General features: G+C 34.5%; 1 protein-coding gene across 1 annotated transcript in view; it reads left to right on the plus strand.

Annotated features, from left to right (window-relative positions):
- Positions 1–950: 950 nt before the first annotated feature.
- Positions 951–25,093, plus strand: part of LOC149787346 (guanine nucleotide-binding protein G(s) subunit alpha) — a 163,918-nt gene continuing 139,775 nt past the window's right edge. Inside the window, exons 1-3 of the mRNA XM_089977898.1 lie at positions 951–1,336; positions 1,446–1,518; positions 1,741–1,795. Of these exons, the coding sequence (XP_089834024.1) occupies positions 1,204–1,336; positions 1,446–1,518; positions 1,741–1,795 (261 nt within the window). The 5' untranslated portion in view covers positions 951–1,203. The remainder of the gene's footprint in view (positions 1,337–1,445; positions 1,519–1,740; positions 1,796–25,093) is intronic.

The raw sequence follows: 25,093 nt of genomic DNA on the forward strand, positions 1-25,093 counted from the left end.
GTGTCGCCTACGCGTTTTGTCAAATTCAAATACTGACTGGAACACGATCAACGGTTTTCAACATAAAGTGAAGTCCATGCGTGAGCACACTGTTTATGATTGTAATTGTTACAAATAAATTGCCAAGCGAATCTATGTCTTAATAAATGCAGATAATAGTTACACGTGTCAAGATAATCATTATCCACACATACTAAAAACAAAAATGGTTACAGTAATATTGGTAGTTTTGATTCGCATCAATCTTTGAGGATAATGCCTAATTTGATTGGAATAATTTTCAACGACGAGATTACTTTAAAACATTTTTTTCCTTCTTTTCAAAACGCTATAACTTTAATTTGCAGGGCAATATTTAATCCGACATTTTATTTATCCCCCCCCCCCAAACTATATTACACGGACACACGTTTAATGTCAGATTATTTTGTTTATCTATTAACAAGATCACTCGAGAGAATTTTCTTCTGTACTATTTTTAATATTGCAACATTTTTTAGCATCAGAGTCCAGATAAGGCAAACCTATTTATTCCACTCAAAACTCAAAAACGTAACTGAAAAATTCTAAATTAGACACGTTTCCTAATATTAGCCTTAAGCCGTGGACAGATTACCAGGTAATCACATGCGTTGTGGCATTGATTAACCTTTCGCAACTCTATTAATAGCAGCACGAATTAAAGAAATTACCACGTGACTACCTCACCTGATGTTTACAATGACAACTAAACCAATCGATTTTCAAGCGTACAAATTTGATAATTTCTTTAGAAACTATACAATTATTAAAATATGAACGTGTTATATGGTTTTTCAGTAAAACGTAGTGTAATTCTATTTTATTAATTATTTTTTTCTTGGCCTAGAAAAAAGACCTAGCACCTGTTGTAGACGTCATCAATTCGTGTGCTCTAAATTGCCCAGTGTTCCCATGATGCCCCCGTAACCCCACCCAGTGCTGTCAAGTTGACGTATGGCCGCTGTGAAATGTCGAATTTTACTCTACTCGGTAGAATTTTCATGACCAAATCCAAGATAGTTGGACACCCCCGTGGAATTTATACCATCTCTCCCGGGGATAGTGTTTTATAGTAATTTTGGATTTATCCATACTGGAATTATTGGATTCATTAATAGTGAAATACCTCTTGATTTGCGGAGTTCTGGCCTGGTATCAGGCAAATTTCGTCCATTTTTCCATATGATGGGGTGCTGGAAGAAAAACAGAGATGACGAGGAGGATAAACTCCGAAAGGAAACAAACAAGAAAATCGAAAAACAGTTACAAAAAGACAAACAATTATACAGAGCCACACATAGATTATTGTTGTTAGGTAAGTTTGGTTGGTAACTTCGAATAATGTACAGTACGAATTGACTGAATCTTATCGGCTGCTATGAATTACCCCGCACTGACCCCCAATATTTTTCTTTTTTACTTAGGCGCTGGAGAGTCCGGCAAATCAACAATAGTCAAGCAGATGAGGATTTTACATGTCAACGGATTTGGTGCAGAGTAAGTATGAGTCTTAATTTTTGGCTATTTAACTACCTTTAATTAGTTAATTCCTGTCACTTACATGTTTCAAAGAGTAATATTATGTATGCACAGATATGCTTTAGGTTAAGGGGTCGACTCAAACTGAATTTGCTTTTTGAATGTATCCATGATATACCTTGGCAACGATTCACTCACGAATCTATTTTGATTAAAAAATATTGTTTGTTTGTTTTTCAGGGAAAGAAAACAGAAAATAGAGGATATTAAAAAGAATATACGAGATGCAATTTTGGTGAGTAAAGCTTCATGGTTGAGGAGCCAGTATTGATCTTCAGATCCTCCATTTTGAAAACATGGCTAACGAGGGTGGGGAATCTTTATTTTTAAAAAAAATGTTGGCTTAAGAATAATTGGTTTCACCTTGGAAAATGGCAAGACCTTTGCAATAAAATGGAAGCTGCAGTAGTAAATATCTCCTTCCCTGAAAATCCCATTATTACCAGCATTGTTCCGTATCCACAGACCTTACCAGTTGCAAAGACCAGTCTAACTTTAATAAAATGGTGGTGGTATTAAACTTCAACTAATGGTTTCTTGTTAATTTTAGACTCCAAGCAAATATAAATTAAGTTTTGTAATCCAGCTTTTCCTAAATTGTTAAAAATTATTTATAGGTACTTTTAATTTCTAAAATTTGCAAGATAGAAATTATTGCCCGCTTTGCTAAACCACTCATGTGTACATAATAAATTTGTTTTCAGGTTTAAAGATTCATATTTTCTGTCATGAATTTGTTTTCAGGTTTAAAAATTCATATTTTTTTAAGCACAAATGTGTGCAGTAGAAATCTGATCAATTACTTTTGACCCAATAGGTGTTAGCATTCATTTTAATTGCATTTTGTGACAGCACATTACCTATTTATTAGGGAGCTTATATGTGAATAAGCAATATATGCCATCAATAATAATAATAATGAGGACTTTGTATAACGCCTAATCTTTAGAAGCTCTAAGCGCTTTACAACATTAGACAACACCTATAAGATAAAAAAAAACATAGTATTATTACAAAAACAAACAACATGAAATTAGAAAAACATTAAAAAATTAAAAACATGTTGAGAATATTTCAGGTAGGAAACATTATTAGGTCTTTAAGTTTGTTCTTGCAGTCGAAATAAGTGAGTTTTGAGAGCCCTCTTGAATGTGATCACTGTGTCTTTGTGTCTAAGTTCAGTGGGCAATTCATTCCACGTTGCTGGGCCCTGGTATGCAAAACAACTAGGCCTCTGCTAATTTTATAAAAGTTGGCAATCCCAGGGCAAGCTGACTTGAAAATTTGGACTTGACCATTATGGCGATTTGAACTTACCCCAAAACAGGACAAGAAAATATCACAACTAAACTGGAAAAAACAGAATAGTAAAAATAAATATCTGGATGTTTTGAGGAAATTTATTTTACACGGGTGAAATGTTAGTGATCAGTAAAGTCGAGTGTTTTATACCACTGGGCCACTTGGAGCTAGAAGATCAAAAACTTATATATACATGTACAAAAATAGATAAAATGATGGCTAGAAAAGATTTTTTAAATGGTTAGATTATTGAGAGATATGTTTAGGCAAAAGACCTTAAACTGAAAAAATTAAACCACCAAGAACATGATTCTGTTCACTTAATTTTAATCATGTTTAAATAGATTATATTTTTCTTTATTGGTGACATGCATCTGAAAATCTTTGACAAGGCAACTTTTGAAAATGATCTGAGAACACTTTTCTATCCTATAATATTTGCAAACAAAGATATGTACTGGTCCTTTTGGTAATCATTTTCACAACAGATGATAAACATTGCTTGTGTGGGTACTACATTTCAAGGTGGCCAGTTATTATAGATTAGTGCCTTTCATTTCCAAACAAACCTCACTAGTTATATCACTAACAAACCTCAAACAAACCTCACTAATTATATCACTAACAAAACTCAAACAGACCTCACTAGTTATATCACTAACAATTTTACCGTGTCACCTTGAAATAGGTAACATGCATCAATGAAATCTTTGACAAGCAGATTGTTTAGAGTTTGCAATTTCTGCTCATTAGGAGCACATATATTGGCTGTGGCAAGGTTAGGGCTTGAATGTCTGTCTGTAAATCCATATATGTACAAATATTATGCCAGCTGATAAGTTCCAATATAAACATGTATTCCTATTCGACAAAATGTGCTTTAAATAGTAAATATTAACAGTATCATGTCTGTGTGATAGTGACTTCATCATTGACTATAAGATAGCTGTGCCAGGCTTGGATAGTACATAATATGAAATAAAGGATGGATGGATGGAAGAGACTACAAGCAGTTATGTTATTGAAGAAGGTGGTACATGTTTAAATGCAATACAAAGGTGCTGATACTTGTATGGTGAGCATAAATCTTTAGGAAAATAAAGCATTACATATGGAAAATAGCATCAATATCTTGCTCTTTCAATTTTTTTGTTGTGTACAGGCAAGAATCTTGCTAAAATATGACCTTGCCCACACCTAATTTGACACTGGGTAAGCAGATTTATAGAGCCATGAATTTTTAGAGAAAAATGAATTACTCCCACACAGAAATATTTACTGTATAAATGGTCAGAGCAGTTGAGAATTTTCTTTGTTTAGTTTCAGCTACCAATGATTGAGACTGGATGTATGTAGATTTTGCATTGAAGTTAAGGTCAAGTTAATTGGAATGAACTGTTGCTTAGTGTCCATTTTTTTACAATTAGAACAGTATGAATAAGCTGCAAACAAAGTATGTTAGTCACAACTCTGTAACTACAAGACTTTTTCATCCATTTAGAAATCTGAAGTTTAACTTTCTTGCAGTACTGCATAAATTTAAAAAGGTGTATGACTTAGTTTTTTGATTATCCAAGTTTTTTGACTTAAGTTTGAGCAATTATGATACAAATCTGTATTTCAGTTGTAGCATAAGGAAGGCAGCAAGTTCATAAGAACTTAGACCATGCCTGTTTCTCTTTGCAGAAACAAGCACTTTTCCCCCATGGTAAAAAAATCACATTAAATATATATATAATGTTTTTAAAAAAATGAAAACTGAACTGCATATCCTATTCTTAAAACCAGTGCAATAGGAAATACACATAATTCATTTGTTACCTAACAGTAATGAATCTTTGGCTTTGTTCTTTGTTTTTAAATATAAACTAGATGACAGCAAATATTATTGGTAGTATCATCGCTAGGATGCATGCAATGTGTACATGTTTTAGAGATACAAAGACAGATCAAGAAGCATGCTTTCCATTTAGATTTGGGCAAAAATGAATATTCAGCTGAGTATGCATAGCTCTCTGATTATTGGTGATTTTGAGATGCAAAGTGAGTTTTATCAACCAAGATGAGTTTTGATCTATTATACATATTTAAATTTTCCCAGTGATGGTTATTAAAGTTTGTTTATTTTGGGATCAGTAGTGAACAGGTAGGCATTTATCTTCATAAAGGACAAGTGTAAACTCAATTATATTTTAATACCATATACAGTCACTCACAAGGTGAGTCCATCTACAGACAACAAAGACTGAGCTGCCATCACATAATGCACACTGAGGATTACTTAATGTTTAGTTATCTAGTGTGATAATTTTAAGATCACCTCTACTTATCTGCACAGTCGCAATACTGCACAAGATAATGTTCTTACCATACTGTGTAGTAAGCCATGTTACCAATCTGCTGACTTTATCGCTGATGTTATTTTCATTCAGTCCGATTGTGGGATTCAAGAAGAGGGAGATGCATCTTAAGACAATTTCCATTGGATAGTATCATTTTGATTTATTATAAATTGGGAAAATGTCCGTAAACATGTTTGTTAAGCAACTTGTGAATATGTACATTTGCATAAAAAGTAGTGGGCATTTTCTGTTCCACGTCTGACTTCTGTTGAACTTCAGTCATTAGCCATTTTTAATTAGTATTTGTGCTCACAATTATCATTGTTCTGAGAAATGTTTCATTTCAGACTTATCATTTTGATATATTGCTAAAATATGCATTGCTGAACTGTTAATTTCTGCTCATTATGTGTTGAGAAATGTTGTCTCTTAGTGGTTTGTGATTTATAGCAACTTGAAAAAATGTACCACACCTGCAGATGTCAGCACCTTGAAGCCAAAAAAGCAGTGGAGAACATTGCAGGCCCTGATTGTTGACTCGCCATCTGATGATGATTTTGATCACCATTCATAGTTAGGTAATTGGTATCACAGACAGTTTTCTCAACTGGAACTTTTTTCTTGTTGGGTTGCTTTTGAGGCCTAGAGTTTTGAAAGCTTAGTATATCAATGGCACTAACATGATTTATTCCATAAATGGAACTGTGAGTGGGTAGATGGTGGGTGGGGCTTCCCCTCTATTTGACAAATGGGAGGTTTACAATTATTTGAGATATAACAAGCAAATTGATAGGATCATCTTTGTATACAGACTAAAAGAGTCATTTGCACTGTATAACTTCCAGATTGTCAGACCAGCAACTCTTTTGAAATAAATAAAGTTGTATTTTCAAAAGTGACTGGTTCTCTCTGATTTCTGGGTGTTGGGCTATTGTTTTAATGGTGCATCTGCACAGGTTTTTGTTTTTCAAATTCTTTTAGCAATAGTTGCAAGATGAAACAAACTTTGGAATATTGTTGTATATTATGAAATTATTAATGTTTGTTCCCAGATAAGCAGCCAGTATCTCACCTGGTTAATGCGATAGTTAAATCATCTCCACTCACAATGATGTTGATCAGAGTACTTTATATAGCTAAATTGTTGTGGTAAGGTTTGTTTTGGGGCATTTGCTGCCAATTGCTGCAAAAAGATCTTGTGAATCATGTCCAGGATGCATATTTTTTAACTATATAGTAAGTACTAATTTCCCTTAAGATGTTTTGTTGACAATTCAGAATCCAGTTTTATGTTAAGTACATCACCCTTTGGCACAAAAAGAACATGCACAAGTTGGATTTCACATGTGCTGTATATTCTCTATGGGTTATGGAAAGTAAATTAGAGCTATAAATGCAGACATAGCTTGTTTGTTTAAATGGTACTGATTGTTTTTCATGATTTTTTGGGTTTTCACTTGTACAAATTGTGCATTATGATTAAATATCTGTTCTGATTATCTTGGGAAACAAATTTTGGTTATCAAATATGGTGGGGACACGAACATTGGACCTTCTGGTTCTTTATCAGATAAAAACAGCTTATAAGTAAAAATCCACTTATCTAAAGTTGGAAGGTTTGATACACAAACACCTAACAAAAACAACAGAGGTTACATTTAAGCGAATCGTTTATAGAATTACATATCTGCAACTCTACAGGCTTTAAACTAGCAGGAATTGTCAATGTCGTAGTGTGGTCTTTTGTGTGTTTCCTTGGCATGTAAAAAACTAAGCATTCAGATTTTCAAAGTAGTACCAAAATGTGCCTGGAAAATATAAACATGTTTGATCAACTTCTGTATCAAAAAAACTCTTCATTAATACAAGTCTTTACCCATCATTTATCTGTTGGTTTTTTTTCTTTGTAAGTAATCTTTTTATCTAAGATTTACTTTTTTTAAAGAAATAAATGCAGATTTGTTTGGTAAATTGTCAATTTCTGTATGCAGTTTTATTATGAAATGTAGTCCCTTTAATCATTTATGTAATCTTGAAAATTCGTTATGCCAGAGGACGTCAGCGACTTTGAGGTAGAAAATTGACATCCCTAATATAACAGTCACCATTTTTGTCATTCTTTAAGTGAATCAGCTTCTATGTTGGTACTAGAATTTTTCAAGTAATTATCGTTTTTGTTCTGATAAATACTGGGATGTTTGATTATCAAGTTGTGTACCAGAAAATGAGCTGACATTACCTATTATTAACTTAACATTTTCTGTGATAATTCCCCTCTTCCAGGTGAAGTTTTGTTTTTCAAGTAATAAAGTTTTGATTAATTGCTGAATAACATATTTCAGCATGTTCTTTAGATATTTTGACCCCGACATTACAACTTAAGAAATACATTATGCTAGCAGACATCAGCCAGTTCAAGACAAAAAATTAGACTGCAGCACATAACACTGTACCTGTAATTGTCATTGGTCTAATTTTGAATTGCCATGGGATGATTTTGGTAACTATTGGTGATTGTGTTGGTTGTTAACAACATCATATAGAAATGTGCCTATTGGTTCCAATTTGGAATATCTTGGTTCACATTATTGTGTTGAGTATGCTGTGATCATTCCTGAGGTGGGAAAAGTGGGACCGAAGGGCTCTAGAAGGTGAAATAGTGCTGTCCTTTTACAAAATTACTACATTACAAATACTTTTTTCTGTTCTTGTTTGTTCAAGAAAATTCAAGCACATTTAATATTTCAGCATTATATGCCATACTTTGAATCAGAAATTGTTGAGCCAGATTATTGCACAGTTTGGTATAATCCTTTGTTCCCTTAAACACCTGGTCTGGACAAGAAAATTTTAGAAAACCATGCTGTATACTGACTGGACGTTGATGGAGTCTGAGCATAGAAAGCTGGAAAAGTAAGTATTTATTGCAAATAATACTGAATCCATGATGTAAGAGTCTGTGATAGTGATGTGTGCTTGAATTTCTTGAATAAACAAGAAACTGGTATGGATAGTTTTGACTCTAGTTATTCATTTTTTGTAATGACCACTTTTTCCATATTTGGAATGGATGTTGATGTTCATTGATTTACAATTGCAAGAGGGTTTTAGTTTTTAGTAGATGAATTTATCTCCTCTTTTTTACACTTGCTATCAATGCTCATGGACCATTAGCTGTTATAAATTGCCCAAGCTAATCAAAATCATTAAAATCTTTCTTACAGCCAATAAAATTGATTGTCTTGTCTTTTTTGGGGGGCAGGGGGTGCACTCAGTTTGGTGTGCTCAATTCAGTCAAAAACAAATCAACATGATCTTAAATCGCTTTTTTTTTGGTGTCTCCTTTAAGCAGCTTGTGGGTTTCATTGAGGCAGCTTTCTTGCACCAAAGATGAGAACTGAAGATCAATGGTATTAAATTAAAATGAACCAAGAATATGCATCTGGAATTGCATGATTCTGAACTATGTAAAACTTCTTGCTTTTATTGTAATAATTCCTTTCCAAAAATCTGCAGTTATACAAATGATAGCTATGCTAAATTAATGACATTATGAAGAATATTGTTTGGTTCATGCTTTTTATCCATTTTTGAAATATAATTTAAACATGATATATGTGACCCACTTTAAAAAAGGCAAGCAAAAGTGCAAGCCAACTTTCTGAATTTCCTGGAAGAAACGGTCAAAAGTGTTTGCTTTTGGTTCCAGAAAAAGAGAGATGGTCTGGCAAATAAAGACCATTTGTACCTGACAAAAGTGATTTGCAAGTTGTGCAAAACTGAATACACTTTTAGTGGTTAGAAAAAGATACATGTACACGATCTTAAATGAAAGCATTTCTGTTTTGATTTTGCGATCTTTTCTTGGTGAGTCTTGCCATATTATATATAAAAAAAACATGTAACATATTGATGAAAAAATATTGATTTGTGTTATAATATAGGCCTAGAGGGTCATTCACACTGCATTTACTTATATTTTTATTTTTTAAAAATGTTTAGCAAAATATGTCCAAATAAAAGATAAAAATTTGAGTAAAAGGGACAGGTTTTGTCATGTTTAAAAAAAATCATTTATGATTTTAGACAGGATTTAGATAAATTATGTAAGTTCATTGTGGTGCCAACATCTAGTGTTCTAAGCAAGTAGAATTTCAGCCTAGCAGGCATCTTTTAAATAAAAAGTGGTCGCATCACGAACCAGGAAATGTGGATGTGATGGTTTTTCTCCATAAGATTATAAAGTCATAGTCTTGTTCCAAACGTTAATTGAGTGACTTAGTTGTACCTACATGTATTACCTTAGTCATCGTGTTGAAGACTTAAGTGGCTCAGTTGTACCTACATGTATTACCTTGGTCATCGTGTTGAAGACTTAAGTGGCTCAGTTGTACCTACATGTATTACCTTAGTCATCATGTTGAAGACTTAAGTGGCTCAGTTGTACCTACATGTATTACCTTGGTCATTGTGTTGAAGACTTCAGTGACTGTTAAACCTACATGTATTACCTTAGTCATCATGTTGAAGACTTCAATGACTCTGTTGTACCTACATGTATTACCTTAGTCATCATGTTGAAGACTTCATTGACTGTTGTATCTACATGTATTACCTTGGTCATCGTGTTGAAGACTTCAGTGACTGTTGTGCCTACATGTATTACCTTAGTCATCATGTTGAAGACTTCAGTGACTGTTGTACCTACATGTATTACCTTAGTCATTGTGTTGAAGACTTCAGTGACTGTTGTACCTACATGTATTACCTTAGTCATCATGTTGAAGACTTCAGTGACTGTTGTACCTACATGTATTACCTTAGTCATCATGTTGAAGACTTAAGTGACTGTTGTATCTACATGTATTACCTTAATCATCATGTTGAAGACTTCAATGACTCTGTTGTACCTACATGTATTACCTTAGTCATCATGTTGAAGACTTAAGTGACTCTGTTGTATCTACATGTATTACCTTAATCATCATGTTGAAGACTTAAGTTTATAGTTGAAAATTCTAGAATTTATTGTTAAAGAAGACAACTCCTAATGTCAATTAAGCTCATCATCTAATTATAATCATGATTAAGTGGTTCTAGTCATGTATCTACTCATCATCTAATTATAACCATGATTAAGTGGTTCTAGTCATGTATCTACTCATCATCTAATTATAATCATGATTAAGTGGTTCTAGTCATGTATCTGCTCATCTAATTATAATCATGATTAAGTGGTTCTAGTCGTGTATCTTCTATCAAGTCATTACATCATTTACATGACAAATTATTTTACCTGTTCTTAAGTTCTTGTTGTAAACAGATGGAGCAGTTTTGATCATTTCTTTTTATTGAAAGAAGTATAGCAAACAAGAATCCAAAACAATGAAGTCCTATTACAAAAACTTCTATCACATGCCAGTTAGATCCTAGCTATAATTGCTGTACCACTTTGATAATTTCTGTCATGCGGCAGCCATTTAGACCATTAATAATCGATCATCGATCAGTTAGTATAAGCCATGATAGATCATGAAATTTCAACTAATTCCCAACACTGCTGAGTAGGTTTTCTAATAAACTATATCAAGCTCATTTACACTAATTTACATGTTTGTTAGTGGAGTCCAGGTTGAGGGGGGAAACACCCATTCAGTGCAGTAATGAAACAAAACACTGTGGCTCTTTTTTATGACCATAATGGATAAATATTGTTAATTATTACTTCTTATAAAAGGATATATTGGTACTTAATAGATCAAAACAAGTTTCTGAATAAAAAGAAATGTTTTACAGATACCTGAAATCCCTTGATAAATATGATGACAAAATAATGAAAATTTGTACTGGACAAGATAAGGTTCATCACTTAATATTAACACAATAGTTGCATTTAGCATGATATATATACTTAATTTCTGTTTGAAAAGGTGATGCACATATAGTCAGAAGGGTATGGGGGCTGGTTCATGCAGGCAAGAGGATGAGGGCTGAATTCATAGGCCATGATTCATTTCTCATTGAGGACAAGACAAGTTATAATTCTCAAATATGTACGATAATATTCTTTCTCCTTGCAATTTCATTTCATTTTATCAATTATCCAGGGTTATCACTTTCTGCTTTTTTTTGTGTGTATATTTTGTACCTTAGAATAATAATTTCAGGATGCCTTGAATTCTGTAAGAGGAGTCTGGAGTGATGGCTATTTAGTGTGTGTGTGCTTGTTTATGTTGAACCAGTTCTCCTGTGGTTCTGCAATCATCAGCCTTGAATGTGTGAAAGGGCTCAGAAGTTGTAACAGTTTATTCCACTTGTATCATGGGGTGGTAGGACAGTGTCACCTATCATGCATACATTTTAATCATTTGGAGATGTTTTCTGTAATTTTCCGGGAAGATGTCATTTTAAAAACATTAATGCATTGTAAAGCAAAAGGCGTGGTTACCAAGACAAGTCCTGCACATGTATAAATGAAGCAGCCTGAAATGGCCTAAAAGGTTGAATAAAAATCACTGACACCTATCAGGGAGTCAGTTTGGAAGTGTATCTTGTATCTTGTCGTGGATGAGAATGGCATGTGAACAGTAAAGGTGTAAAATTTTAAGTAAAGATCTACCAGGCACCTGTCAATTCTAATGATTGGTTACCCAGGTACCCAATCAAAGGAAATTGTATTAAATTTGAACCTGAACTGCTTTGTTGTACGTTCATACATGTCATCTCCTAAAAGAGGTATTAACTTAATTATTGCTATTGTAAGTGGCAGAAAAGCATAATCTAAGTGTAAAAAGAGCAGTCTATGTATTACTTACCATAATTACAGAAAACTATGAAAAATATACATTTATTTTTGCTACTTACCTGGATCTGCAGTTAAAATCAGCTAAATTCATGTAAATTAGTACAAGAGTATAGACACAAAGCAAATTGATGAATTATTCATGCATGACACTTACTTTAACTACTCTACATATTTAACTTTTGTTGAATGGTCATGAAGTCCACAAATGATGAATGCTGTATTGCATCACTGTTGAAGTCTTCTTTCAAAATTTGTAAAGTGCTATTGATTGGTCATTTTCCTGATGCAACATGTTTTTAGGTTTAATAAAATCCATCATCTTCTCTAACATTTTTCAGTCATGTAACATGCATGAGTCACATTGATAAAGCCGGTTTCAAATTAATATCTGGCACCATTTGTAAAATTTAGACTGGACTGCTACGTATGTGTGTATCAAAATATAGCGAATCTTTGGTACATGGTTTCACATTCAAGAAACCTGTTTGTTTTCTTGGGACTATTTCATGTTCTGTTACTATAAATAGAAAATAAGGAAATTAGATGGAGGTCTAACAAATATGATGGATAAATGCACAGCAGCCGATTGTCATATGACACACCTCAAAATGCAATCATTATTAAGTGTCTTGCTCGACCCGATGTTGCCTAATATCTTTGATTATAAATTGGAAACTCTTTTTAAAGATGGATAGCTGTTTGCCCATTTTATTACCTAGCTTATTATCAGTGGTCAGGTACCAGACTACACTGGTACCCGGTGAAAACTTTAATGAACAGATGATAAGTCTATGCCTATCTATAATCTGCTTACTAGAAATGCAATCGTTATGTCAATACATCTACATGTAAAATGGTACCACCCTACTACTGATAGACCTTCTAAAGATGAAAAGACCAGCAAATTTTATAAAAGATTTGATAATGTATCACATTATTGGCTGTGTATCAGTACATTGCAGAGGTTATTGTTTCACCCCAATGAACAATGATCCTGTGGAAATGTTAGAAATTGAAATGACAAATGCTTTATCTTACAGCGATATGAACATGTATAGATTGAGGGAAGAAAGGAAGAAAAAAATGTTTTATTGGAAAGAATTATGAAACTATAATGTACTGTATTTGAATGCTAAAGAATAAATTATACTGTACTTTCCATTATATGCAAGCCCCATTGAGAAAATATATACGTCAGATCCCTGTTTTTTTCAAAGTTTTTGCAGTGTTTTGAAGTATGCAAAGACATCTTATTTTCCAATTTGTATGCCTTATCTTAAACTTGGAAGTCAGTTGGGTGCTATCTTAAACTAGAAGAAATAAGGCATATTATTTCTAGAAGACGGGATGTGAAAGTGGAGATAACTAACAACCAGATCATTCACATTGTAATTTCTGCAGATGCAAAACAACTGTTGTAGCCACAGACACTCATTTCTACTATGAAAAAATACATTGTTGACAACACCCACTACACTTCAACAAAGTAAGTAGGTCACTCTAACTCTTGTGGTTTGTCATCAATCCCACTGCTGATTCTGTGCTAATTTATTTTATCCTGTTGAATGTTCAGTTGCTGATTACATATATCAGTGTAAAAGGAGATATTCCAGATTTGTTCCACATGGGATTTGAAAGATAATTTAATAGCCACTTTTGCTAAAAGTGTCTATTGCTTTGTATCAAAATTTACCTAGTTTGGATGCTAATTTTTCTGGTCTGTTACACAGTGAATACACCGCAGTTAGTTCTGAATGGTGTTTTATTGTCTACTCTGGAATTGCACATATGATAACCACCAGTCAAAATAAGATGTGACATATATCTCAGCATGTCGCACAGAAAGTATGGCTCACAAATTATGTGCAAAGTAGACAAGATGATGTGCAACAGAGAATAATGAGTAACAGAGAATAATGTGTAACAGAGAATAATGAGTAACAGAGAATAATGAGTAACAGAGAATAATGTGCAGCAGAGAATACTACGGTTATTAACACATTAACCCCTGGAGGATTTTGTCGTTTTCATCTGAAATTCGAGTAGGAAACGCATTTTGAAAGCTATTTCTGAATAAATCCTAAAACACCAACTTCCAGGTGATCTTCCAATAACATACTGCCTAGTTGTGTTAGAAACATCATTTTTCATTGGCTACTTGGCTTGCGCATGAGCAGAAGGGTAAAAGTTGGAGTTCTCTTTTCTTTTTTTTTACTTAACCGACCCATTATTTTAGTATCGAGACCACTCTTTATTCCAAATGCTCATCTTATCCTACTTTTTGCAAAGGTTCATCTGTCTGTTTGCAGTTCATACCGGTCTGCCTTAGATCTGAGACAAAAAAAAAGTCTAAAATCCGAACACAAAATCAGATTCTGGCCACAGGCGAATTTTGGGTAGATAAAAATTGGGTCCAAAAAATGAGGTTTTTCCCTCTGTATTTTGTAGTGCAACTAGAAATTCCAGATGTTTTGGTATCATTGTAGAGCTACATCTGTCTGCCTTTCTATAATACCACCCACTTTAGTGCATCATACATGACCTTGACGCTACAGAGCTCGGCATTAGGCTACTACCTCCTGCCACTTAAACTCGCCACCAGGGGTTAATGTGTTAAATGATCAGTAAAGTACTTAAATAATGCAGGGGGAAAAATTTGGAACATCTTTTTACTGTTATCATTGGCTGAGCATATTGATGGGATAAAATAATCAGCATGGATTTGCCAGGGTTGGGACATTGGGACATATTTCAAACCATGTGGATTAGCCATCTTTAACAGAAGTAGAGTAGGTGTTGTTGATTGTTTTTCTTTCTTACTGACAGAAATGAGTGCATGTTCTTGATGAAACAGCTCTCAAATGAAATTTGAGTTAAAAAGTGAGAAAGGAAAGGATTAACAAATATTCACTACTGTTGAAGATTAAAGTAACTTGTACAGGACATTGTTTTGTATTGATTTTTCACCTTTTGTATTGACATATGTATCAATGTAGAAAAAGTAACAGTATATCAATCATTTCACCCCTACTGTTCATAACATTTCACATATTCACTTCTCCTTAACCTTTGCTAGTAGGTTGTTCTGGCAATGCGTCACTTCTACATACTTATCATTGTCAACTTTTGTGAGCATGATATGTTAAAATTAAGTCATTTGTAAACTATGCAGTATAAAGTTTTAATAAAGATGAATATAAGGTTTTCAGTAGAGAACATTCAAAAATGAGTTAATCATAAATTTCCATAAATGACCTTTTAAGCAAGGTGCCCCTTATGTAGAGTTAGGTAGATGCAGATAAAAGGTTTAGAAATGATGTCGTTTATAAGCTCAAGTCTTCTTTATAGAATTGTCAGCAAAGGCATGGTTTCACTGTATTTTGTTCTTTTAATGGACTGTTATGTATATCCATAGTATGTATCATAATAGTTTTGTAGGGGTTACTTAGATAACAACAATTTAAATAATAATTTTTCCCAGTGATCATAAGATGAGTTATACATGTATGCAGTAAGTTCCAAGGTTGAGTTGTACTATCAGTGCAAGGAAACATCACATGATCCAATTACAGGGATGTGAGTTCTTGTGAGAGGCTAAGCTGACCTAATTCCTTACTCACTAGTGTTGATTGTTGTTGTTGTTGTTGTGGGGTTTAACGCCATTTTTCAGCACACGATAGGCCATATATGGCGGCCAGTATTAATGGTGGAGGAAGAACCCGGGAAAACCCCGGAAAGAACCACCGACCCACGAGAAGCTACTGGCATGCTTTCTCACATATCTACATTGGCTGAATCTGAGACTCGAACCGGCGCAGACAGAGGTGAGATGGCAGTGATCCGTAACGGCGAACGCTTTAGACCACTCGGCCACTCGGGGCCCCCACTAGTGTTGAAAGAGTTAATCTGTTTACTGATTGAGTGACTTAGAAATACCAAGATGATTCATCCAAGACTCATCTTGGTAATGTATATAATATAATTATTTAAAGCTGTACTGGTTAATCAGCCATATGCATAATCGGGCCAATTATTAGAATAATCAGTATCAGCAGAAATCATCTGTGCCGATGTAAACAAATTTCCAAAATATAAATTCATTCATAACATTGATCTTGTCATGGCTTGAATTTTAAATCAGAATTAAATAGTGGAAATTAAGGAATAAACATTTGATTTGGATCTTAATTGAAAGACAGTATATTCTTAAAAGTAAATACTTTTTAACACACTGCTGTAAACTACTGCTGATTGTCTGCACACAACAAATTATCAATACCATTTATGCACTCATCCCATTCACAGCAGCCAATGAGGCCTCATTTGGCCGTTAAACTTGCAGCATACATATTAGCAGATAGCTAGGTTGATAAAATAGTTAGTGAAATTTTCAACTACTACGAAACTGTGACTCACTATAGTTAATATGTTCTTTAACCAATCCTGCAATGCTGCTAATCAACGAATAGTGGTCGTATGCTGAAGCAGCTGAATGTGACATACAAATATTGTGCAGCGTTGATATTGGCATACCAGCGCCGATGATGTTCCCCCAGCTGCTTCAGTGCGCGACTTGCAGCATGTTGCATGCATCCATCCAGTCACGTGGACAACTTAGTACTAACTTATTTGATTTAAAACATTGTTTCAAGAGCGTGAATCAATTGGATTATTAATATTGACTAGCAATTGTACACTATTAAATATACTACCAAGCCTATGCATTATGTCGAACTCGAAATACTCAAGTTTTTTCTGGAATTACTTCAAAGTAAATGAAGTTGATAAGTCTGAAGCAAATTGCACACTTTGCAAAGCATGCATTTGCAGAAGTGGAAAGGATTCTAAAAATTATATGACATCAAATCTTGTCCAGCACTTGCGCTGCAAGCACATCGTCGAATGTGGCCTGTTTCTGCCAGATAAAAAAGAAAAGGATGCTGTATAGTTAACCTCAGCAGCTGCAGCAACTCCTCGAACTCTGACTATTGATGCCATGCTGGGCAGGAAGCAGCCATTTACATTTCATGACCTGAGAGCTATTAGTTGGCACAAATCTATTGCAGATTTCATGGCAGTAGATGTGCAACCATTTTCCGTTGCTGAAGACATTGGATTTCAACGTCTGATGGCCAAGGCAGAACCACACTATAAAATTCCAAGTTGGAAGTACTTTTCCACATCTTTGATACCTGACATGCATAAGGCAATACAAAGCAAGGTGTGTAATTTAGTTTCTGCCCAATCTGACCTTAATATGACCATTGATGCGTGGTCAGACCTGTCCATTGGCGTAGCCTTGTTGAGTCTTACGGCACACTGGCTGATGCGAGACTTTCAGCGGAAACAAGTGATTTTAGCAGCAACGCCTCTCGATGAACCACACAAAGGAGAGTATTTGGAAGCAAACTGGACAAATAATGCAAGGAAAACAACATTCCCAAAACTCATATCCATGTTCTGCGGAGGTGCAAACATGGTTAAAGCAATGCATCTTACTGAAATTGACAGCATCAGCTGTTTTGCACACACGTTTCAGCTCTTTGTCATTGATGGCATTCTGTTGCAATGAGCTGTCAAAGATGTTTTGGCGATCTCACGATCCATAGTCAGCAAGTTCAGGCACAACAGCAGCTCGTAGAGCAGCGGGAAAATTTGGTGTTGCCCATAAGAAACTTGTCCAGGATGTCCAGAAACACTGGAATTCTACATACAAAATGTTGGTTTCATTATATGAACAAAAACAAGTCTTGGGGGCTTACACTACTCTCAGTGACCTACCTAGCCTAACAGTGGGTCTTGATTATCAATATTGTGGACACATTAGGCCTATTCGCAGACATTACAAAGGAAGTAAGTGATAGCCAAACATGAAACTACAATGCAATGCATCTTACTGAAATCGACAGCATCAGCTGTTTTGCACACACGTTTCAGCTCATTGTCATTGATGGCATTCTGTTGCAATGAGCTGTCAAAGATGTTTTGGCGATCTCGCAATCCATAGAATGATAGAGCCAGCCCTAGGGTTTTCTCCCACCACAAACTGCCAGTGTCCCTTAAATTATAAATTTCCCATATCTTTATCATGTAAGGGAGACAGAAGTACATAAAATGTCCCCAACCAAAGCTCAACCAAAGTTCAGCACTAAAATTATATAATGACACTTGTGCATCCTGGCATACAGGAAAGATTTGACTATTTACTGTCCCAGGACAGACTTGAGTAGTTTTAACTAGTTTTCTTCTATATAACTACAGTATACTTTTTGTAACACAATACCATAGGATGGATTTAGAGACTAGAAATAGATTGCATGGTGTTGGGCTGCCTAGTGGTCTGAGGCTCTTGCCTTGCAGATCACTGACATCTCGCCTATCTCTGCATGGTTATGTACTTCCCAGTAGCTATACATAGGTTAGTGGTTCTTCATGGGTTGTTTCAGGTTCTCTTTTCTCCACCAGATATATTAGCCACCATGTATAGCCTAGCATGTGTTGAAAAATAGCATTAAACCCACAAAACTAAACCAAAGCACGTTGCAGGATGAAAAACTGCAGATGTGCTTTTGAGATCTAAATATTAATTTCCTGCTTAACAGCACAGTGCTTTGTCACGTTTCCTCTTTGATCTTTCCTTGACAAGAATAATCTCTCAGAGATCCAGTTGATTTGGGAAGATTGTTTGTTGCTTTATAAATTTGTAACGTATATACTACATACTGACATTTGCATGCATTCTTTTTAAAAAATTGTTGGTTTTAACAGTATATTTAGCACATTATTGGCTATATTGTGTGGAGAACATGGGAGCTAAGTGCCTTTTGCAAGGACATACTAAGGCATGTATTGAATCTAATGCATTTTCAGTAAAACTTGGAAGATGCAGTTGATGAATAATCCAAGATGTGTGTATGTGTGATTTAGATTTTTAACATAGCTTTAACAGTTTTTCTGTCATATCACTACGATGTCTGCAGTGTGACAGTTTATAGTGATGTCTAGCACTGGAGCATCATGCCGCAGGCATGTAGTATGATGTCCCACCCAGTCACATTATCTTGACACCAGGCCGACCAGTCCTAACACTAACCTTAATGCTGAGCACCAAGTGAGGCAACTGTTAGTACCATTTTTTTAAAGTCTTTGGTATGACTCGGCCAGGGATTGATCCCATGACCTCCCACATCCAGTAATCCAAGATAACCACAACTAATCATGAGCAAAACATTTTCTGCAAAATTCTTTTTTTTATTATAAAAAATTGGAAATCTAAATACATAAGAAAGTTTTGTAGTGATGTATAAAAAAATTCACGATTTGCTCTTTGTACTGTTGCATTGACTCACTGTGGCAGAATGTTTTCATATTAAATTATTTAAACAGCAATATTGTAAGTCATACATGTACTACTATATATCAGTGTAACAGTATAGAAAATTTTACATTATCAGGACAATATTTTCCACAATACACCATGAGCAGTATCAAAGGGACCATCCTGATGTAACATGCTTGTAAAATAATACAAGCTGCAGTTTCATTTGAAAGAAACATCTTTTGAAATATATAAATAATTTAGATCCTTGAAATATATACCACATATACTAATTAATAAGTCTTGTCATACTGCAAATAACAGAGATCCCAATCTGCTGTAACATAACATGCCTGCAGATCAGGGTCTGTGCAGTTTGCTGCTGGACTTGTCTTATAAACGAGTACATACGGTAGCAGTAAATACCCATAATGGGCATGAAAGGACCAATTCATAGATGGATACTGACATCTGTCCCTGATTTATTTTAACCCTTTAAAACCTAGTGTTTGGGTCTTAACTTTAAAACTATTTAGGTCACCATTCTCTAGCCAAATATATGTTTAATATAGAAGAAAAGACAGATGCACATGTGCAGATAACTGGCCAGGAGCTTTATATTGGAAAATGGATGGGAGGGAGTGGGTATTAATATGAGGAAGTGGGGATATTTTTTACACACCCGGAATATTTGTAATATTTGGCAATTGATTTTTTTTGGATCAGGTTGCTATATTAGTTCACATTATAATATTTTAAGAATTACATAGTTCTAATTCCCACTGTGATATCAGGGGGTGGAGGAGTGATAGAATAATTTCGCAGAAATCATTTATGGTAGATCAGTAGGTTCTTGTAAGCATGTTTAAAAGCACATGTACATGACCTGATCATATTTTCCAGCCATATAATCAATTTTTATTCAGTTCAGTTCATTTTTTGTGTGCATAGAAACCCAAAGAGTGGACCATTACCAAAATTGAGGTCTTCATAGAGAGACAGTTGGTAAATTTCATTTGACAGTTGATGTATGATTATCTAATGATGTAATCATTCCCATAAAATGTAAATATGAATTTCATTGTCACTTTTTTATCATATATTAATGAGGTTCTGAGGTCTCTCGGTTAGGACAGATTGAATTGATGGAAATATTTATTATATCATGTTATAATCATTCCCACTTACCTATAGTATAAGTATAAATTATCATAATCATTCCCATTTAGTATAAATATAAATTTTTTAGTCATTAATTCTAGTGAAAGATACTACATCAACAAGTTTGAAGAAAAAAATGCCTTCATTGTGGAAGAAGAGGGTATTGAATTAAAACATGCTAGTGGTCTTCTGTATTCTATTTACACAGCCAACAAATCTGTTGCTGCAAAGAAAACTGGTGTCTGCCAAATTCTGAGTTCAGATTATGTGAGCTAAACCTTAGCTTAACAAAACTGATAACTTTTTGTCTTGGATTTTCATTAGCCAAGATATATTTCTCTCATATGAATTTAAAATATTTGGCAAGTTGCAAGTTTAATGCCATTTTGAAGAATTCTAGCTGCTATAAAAAAAATTGCCAAAAATATTAGTTTTTGACATTGTACTTTGATGTTCCCTAGGCTGTATATGAATAAACCCAGTTTTTTTAAAAAAAAACTCATAATAAAGTTATACACTGTATCCATATCCTTCAAATATAAATACATTCATGTTTGCTTTATGTGTAGAGTCCAGCTGCATTGAAAACCCTGATCTGCTGTCACATAATGTTGTGGCAGATAACTTTGTTTAGACTACTGTTTGCTCCTTACAAACTTCATAAACCCAGATGTGTTGGCACATTTGTGTGATTGCAGGTCTGTGTTTGTGCAATTTGCAGTTAGATTTGTAAGTGAGCAGATACGTTGTACTATCTTCCTATGCTCTATTAACCAACCTATTTTGTTAAAACTTTATTACATGATGACAAAACTGACATGTGATTTTAGGACACATGTAACCAAAGATTTAAACCAAGAACAAATCTCAGCATTATTAACTAGTTTTATGAACTCCAAGAAGAAATCTGAGAAACTGATATTTTGTAGGAAGAAGGTTATCATACTTGATTTCTAATTTTTCTGATTCTTTGGTTAAAATATCAAAAGATCACATTTCACTATGGTACAGTATGAATAAAGGCGGTTTCACACAGTGCTCAAAAATCTTGGGAGAAGTTTGTAGGGTCATGTTTTATGATATTACTTTCCCATTTTCTAGTGGTATAAACAAACTGATGATACATAACACTACACCAGTTTTGCATTTTAAGCACATTGTCATGGGTTACTGTTTGAACTCGCTTATAAGTTGAGTCGGATTGCAGACAACAAAGATCCTAGTCTTCCATAGCATAATGCACCTGCAGATTAGGGTCTCTGTTTGTTCAATTGATTACTCCTAGCAGACTGCACAGAACCAGATGTGCTGGTGCATTATGCAATGGCATATCTGGGTTTGTGTCATTTACAGTTGGATTTGTCTTTGACATGAGTATATTTGAACCCAAAATTTTGTGTGCCCATCAAGCATTCTTGTTTTTTCTTGAAAACTTGTAAACTATGCCTATTGTTTCTCTTTTATTCATATTCATCCTTGTCTGTGTTAGGTGCTAGCATTGGCCAGTTGGCAGAGGTGATTAAAACTGAAAGATGGCATATGACAACCATTTTAAAACTTAGCTGGTAAACACAGCATTGAAGATTTCTGCTACTCTGCTTGGTTGCAATGTAAAGTTGTTGTCTAGCCACTAGTGGAACATACTTTTGCAATTGAAGACATGTTCTTGGCTGTGAAGATTAATTTATTTTGAGATTCAGTCAATGCCAGAATGGATAAAATATTTGCAATAGCAAATTTGTCATTTAATCAATCAATCCCTATCTTGACAAGAAAATTAATTCAGATAAAGGGACACAATTATTTTAAAAAATGCAGCTAGATAGTTCATAATGAGTGAACATTAAAGTTAAGTGAGAGCAAGATCTGAATGGAAAATTCCATTGTGTATGTAGCTCATATCCAGTTAACTTGATATTAAAATATGCTAATGATTTTATGAGGTACTTTTGATAAAACATTTTTTGCAATATTGTAAGTGCCTTGTCTTATGTTGTTGTTGTTGTTGTAGGGATTAACGCCATGTTTCAGCACACAATAGGCTATACATGGCGGCCAGTATTAATGGTGAAGGAAAACCTGGAAAGAACCACCGACCCATGAGAAGCTACTGGCAAGCTTTCTCACATAACCACACTGGCTGAATCTGAGACTCGAACCCACACAGACAGAGGTGCAATGGCAGTGATCTGTAACAGAGAGCACTTTAGACCACTCTTCCCCCCCCCCCCCAAGGTCTTAGCAAATAAGAATATTCATTTAGGAAAATGAGCACTACTGATGTGTAAAGTACTATCTTACATTCCCCCCTTAAAATGTTTGGTGTAACCCTAATTAAGAATAAGGAGACACTGTCCCCTGCCTTGGGATCCTAGGTGCAACACTGTTACCCTATTGTATTGAAGATTTTATTGGCACAGAATCTTCCCTATTGATATTTTCACCCTAAATGTATGTTAGACTTGCTGTGGAACTAATTATGTTTACTGAAAATATTACATGTACTTGATATCCTAAAAGAACACCATAGCCAGTTGAATGCATGCTTTAGTAATGGATGAACCAGATCTTGTACTCATTAAGCAAGTAGAGAGTACCATTTTGGATTCAGTTTGGCTTCAGGCACAAGTAAAATGGTGAAGTTAATAAATTATCGCCAGTATACCATAGATTCTTAAATAGCATGAGCTGTTCTGGAGGTCTACTAGTAATTTTGCCATGCACATGCATTATCATTGACCATTGGCAAAAGTTGGTCATGACATAGCTTTGATCTGGACATATCAACAGTTCTTTTTATTTTTTCCCCAAAATAAGTAAAACCACAGCTGACTGATCATGTTATTTATTATAATAAAAACTCAATTACTCAAAACATCATACAGACAGTTAGCATTACATGGGTTTTCAAAATGACCATTTTGGTGGCTGAAATTGTTGATACATGTAACAGTTTATATATTGCAAAACATGACAATAAAATTAAAGCTGGCAATACTTCTCCCAGAGATTTTCTGAGTTTTATCCCCATACTGTGGTGCCAGAGAGTACATATTATGATACTGTCATTTCACCTATCTGCCAGTTACATCACATCTTAAATTGCCAGCTTGAAATTCACAAAGTTCTGCTATTATCTTGTCCCTGTGGTAGCTGTCTATGAGAAAGAGGTCATATTTGGTTTCATGAGAGGGGGACAGAGGTCATATGTATAAATAATTGCAACTCTGCTGCATAGCAGCATTGTTCATATGCTTTTCTCAGTGATCTCCCCCAGCATTTTCTGCAATGTGAAATGGGTTTAATATGCTCTCCATGTTGTGAGAGGTAACTAATGGAGGCTGCAAAAATTGCTGTGGATGCATCCTGTGATATTGTTTCAATGTATAAAGTCTTGGATTTGTGAGAGAAAAAAAAGTGGTTTATACAGAATCAATGTATAGCCTATCATATGCTGAAAAATGGCGTTAAACCCTAGAACAACAGCAACCCTTAGAAGGCTTCATCATTGAATGATTTTTTCAAGTGTTTGACACACACACACACACACACACACATTTATTACTACCTCAATACAATTACACATAAATGCATTCATGTCCTACTATACATGTCCATCTAGACTTGTAATATTACATGATCCCATTATTTTATTTTGAATCTAGGGAAAGAGTAAATAATTTTTTTAGCAAGCAAGTATATGCAATAATAACAAAAGGTGTAATGTATGTATGACAGATTTTGTGTAATAATAATAATAGTAATAATGGCTTAATTTATAGATGTTGACACAGTTTTATGGAGCTAATCTACCTTTGTGGCCCCAAGTTTTGTAGAGGTAATCTACCTATTGGCCTTCGACTATTTACGTTACAGGTGATGCTTGATTTACACCTTAGATGTATTCCTTAGGCGTAAATGGAAAATTTCAGAAATAAAAAGTAATTTTCCCATGGGATACTTGTAATATATAGAAGTTCCTGGGCAAATTATGACTCAGCGTTTTCAAGTAATGATTATTTACACATAATTTTCAATCAGATTGACATACATGAGCTGCCTGCCAATTAAGTTACAGCACATCGCTAGCAGTGGTATAAAAACAAGTACAGTGGCACAAATTGTACATTATTTCATTATAAATGATGTTAAAATGAAAGCGCATAAATTGAATGTTACATGTAATCTTTGTAACTCTCTTGGGTGAGGGTTATGTGCAAGGTGGGGGAGAATGGGTGGGTGGGATTGGAAATATGCACTGAAAAATGTGGTTATTATTGATGGAGAGCCTAGTTAAACTAGTTATATTTTTTGGACTTGATGCATTACCTTCTTAATAAAATCCTCATAACACAACTATGTAGAAACTGCTTGAGCTTGGCAATTAAATATGGTTGGCCGGTTTATATGTGTTTAATATATAATCTACAATAAAGTGATAAAAAAAAGAAAACGTATTTCAGATGTCTGTGGTGTTTATTGACTCATTGGATAGAATGCAACTGTGTGTATTGGGATGATTTTTAACTCTTTTCTTGTTGCAGAAAAAATATAATACTGCTCAATCTTTCACACAGCCACTTTTTTCTTGCACTGCAGTTATCA

Source organism: Sinohyriopsis cumingii, chromosome 12, assembly GCF_028554795.1.
Source record: "Sinohyriopsis cumingii isolate HCF-2022 chromosome 12, ASM2855479v2, whole genome shotgun sequence".
NCBI classification, from domain to species: domain Eukaryota; kingdom Metazoa; phylum Mollusca; class Bivalvia; order Unionida; family Unionidae; genus Sinohyriopsis; species Sinohyriopsis cumingii.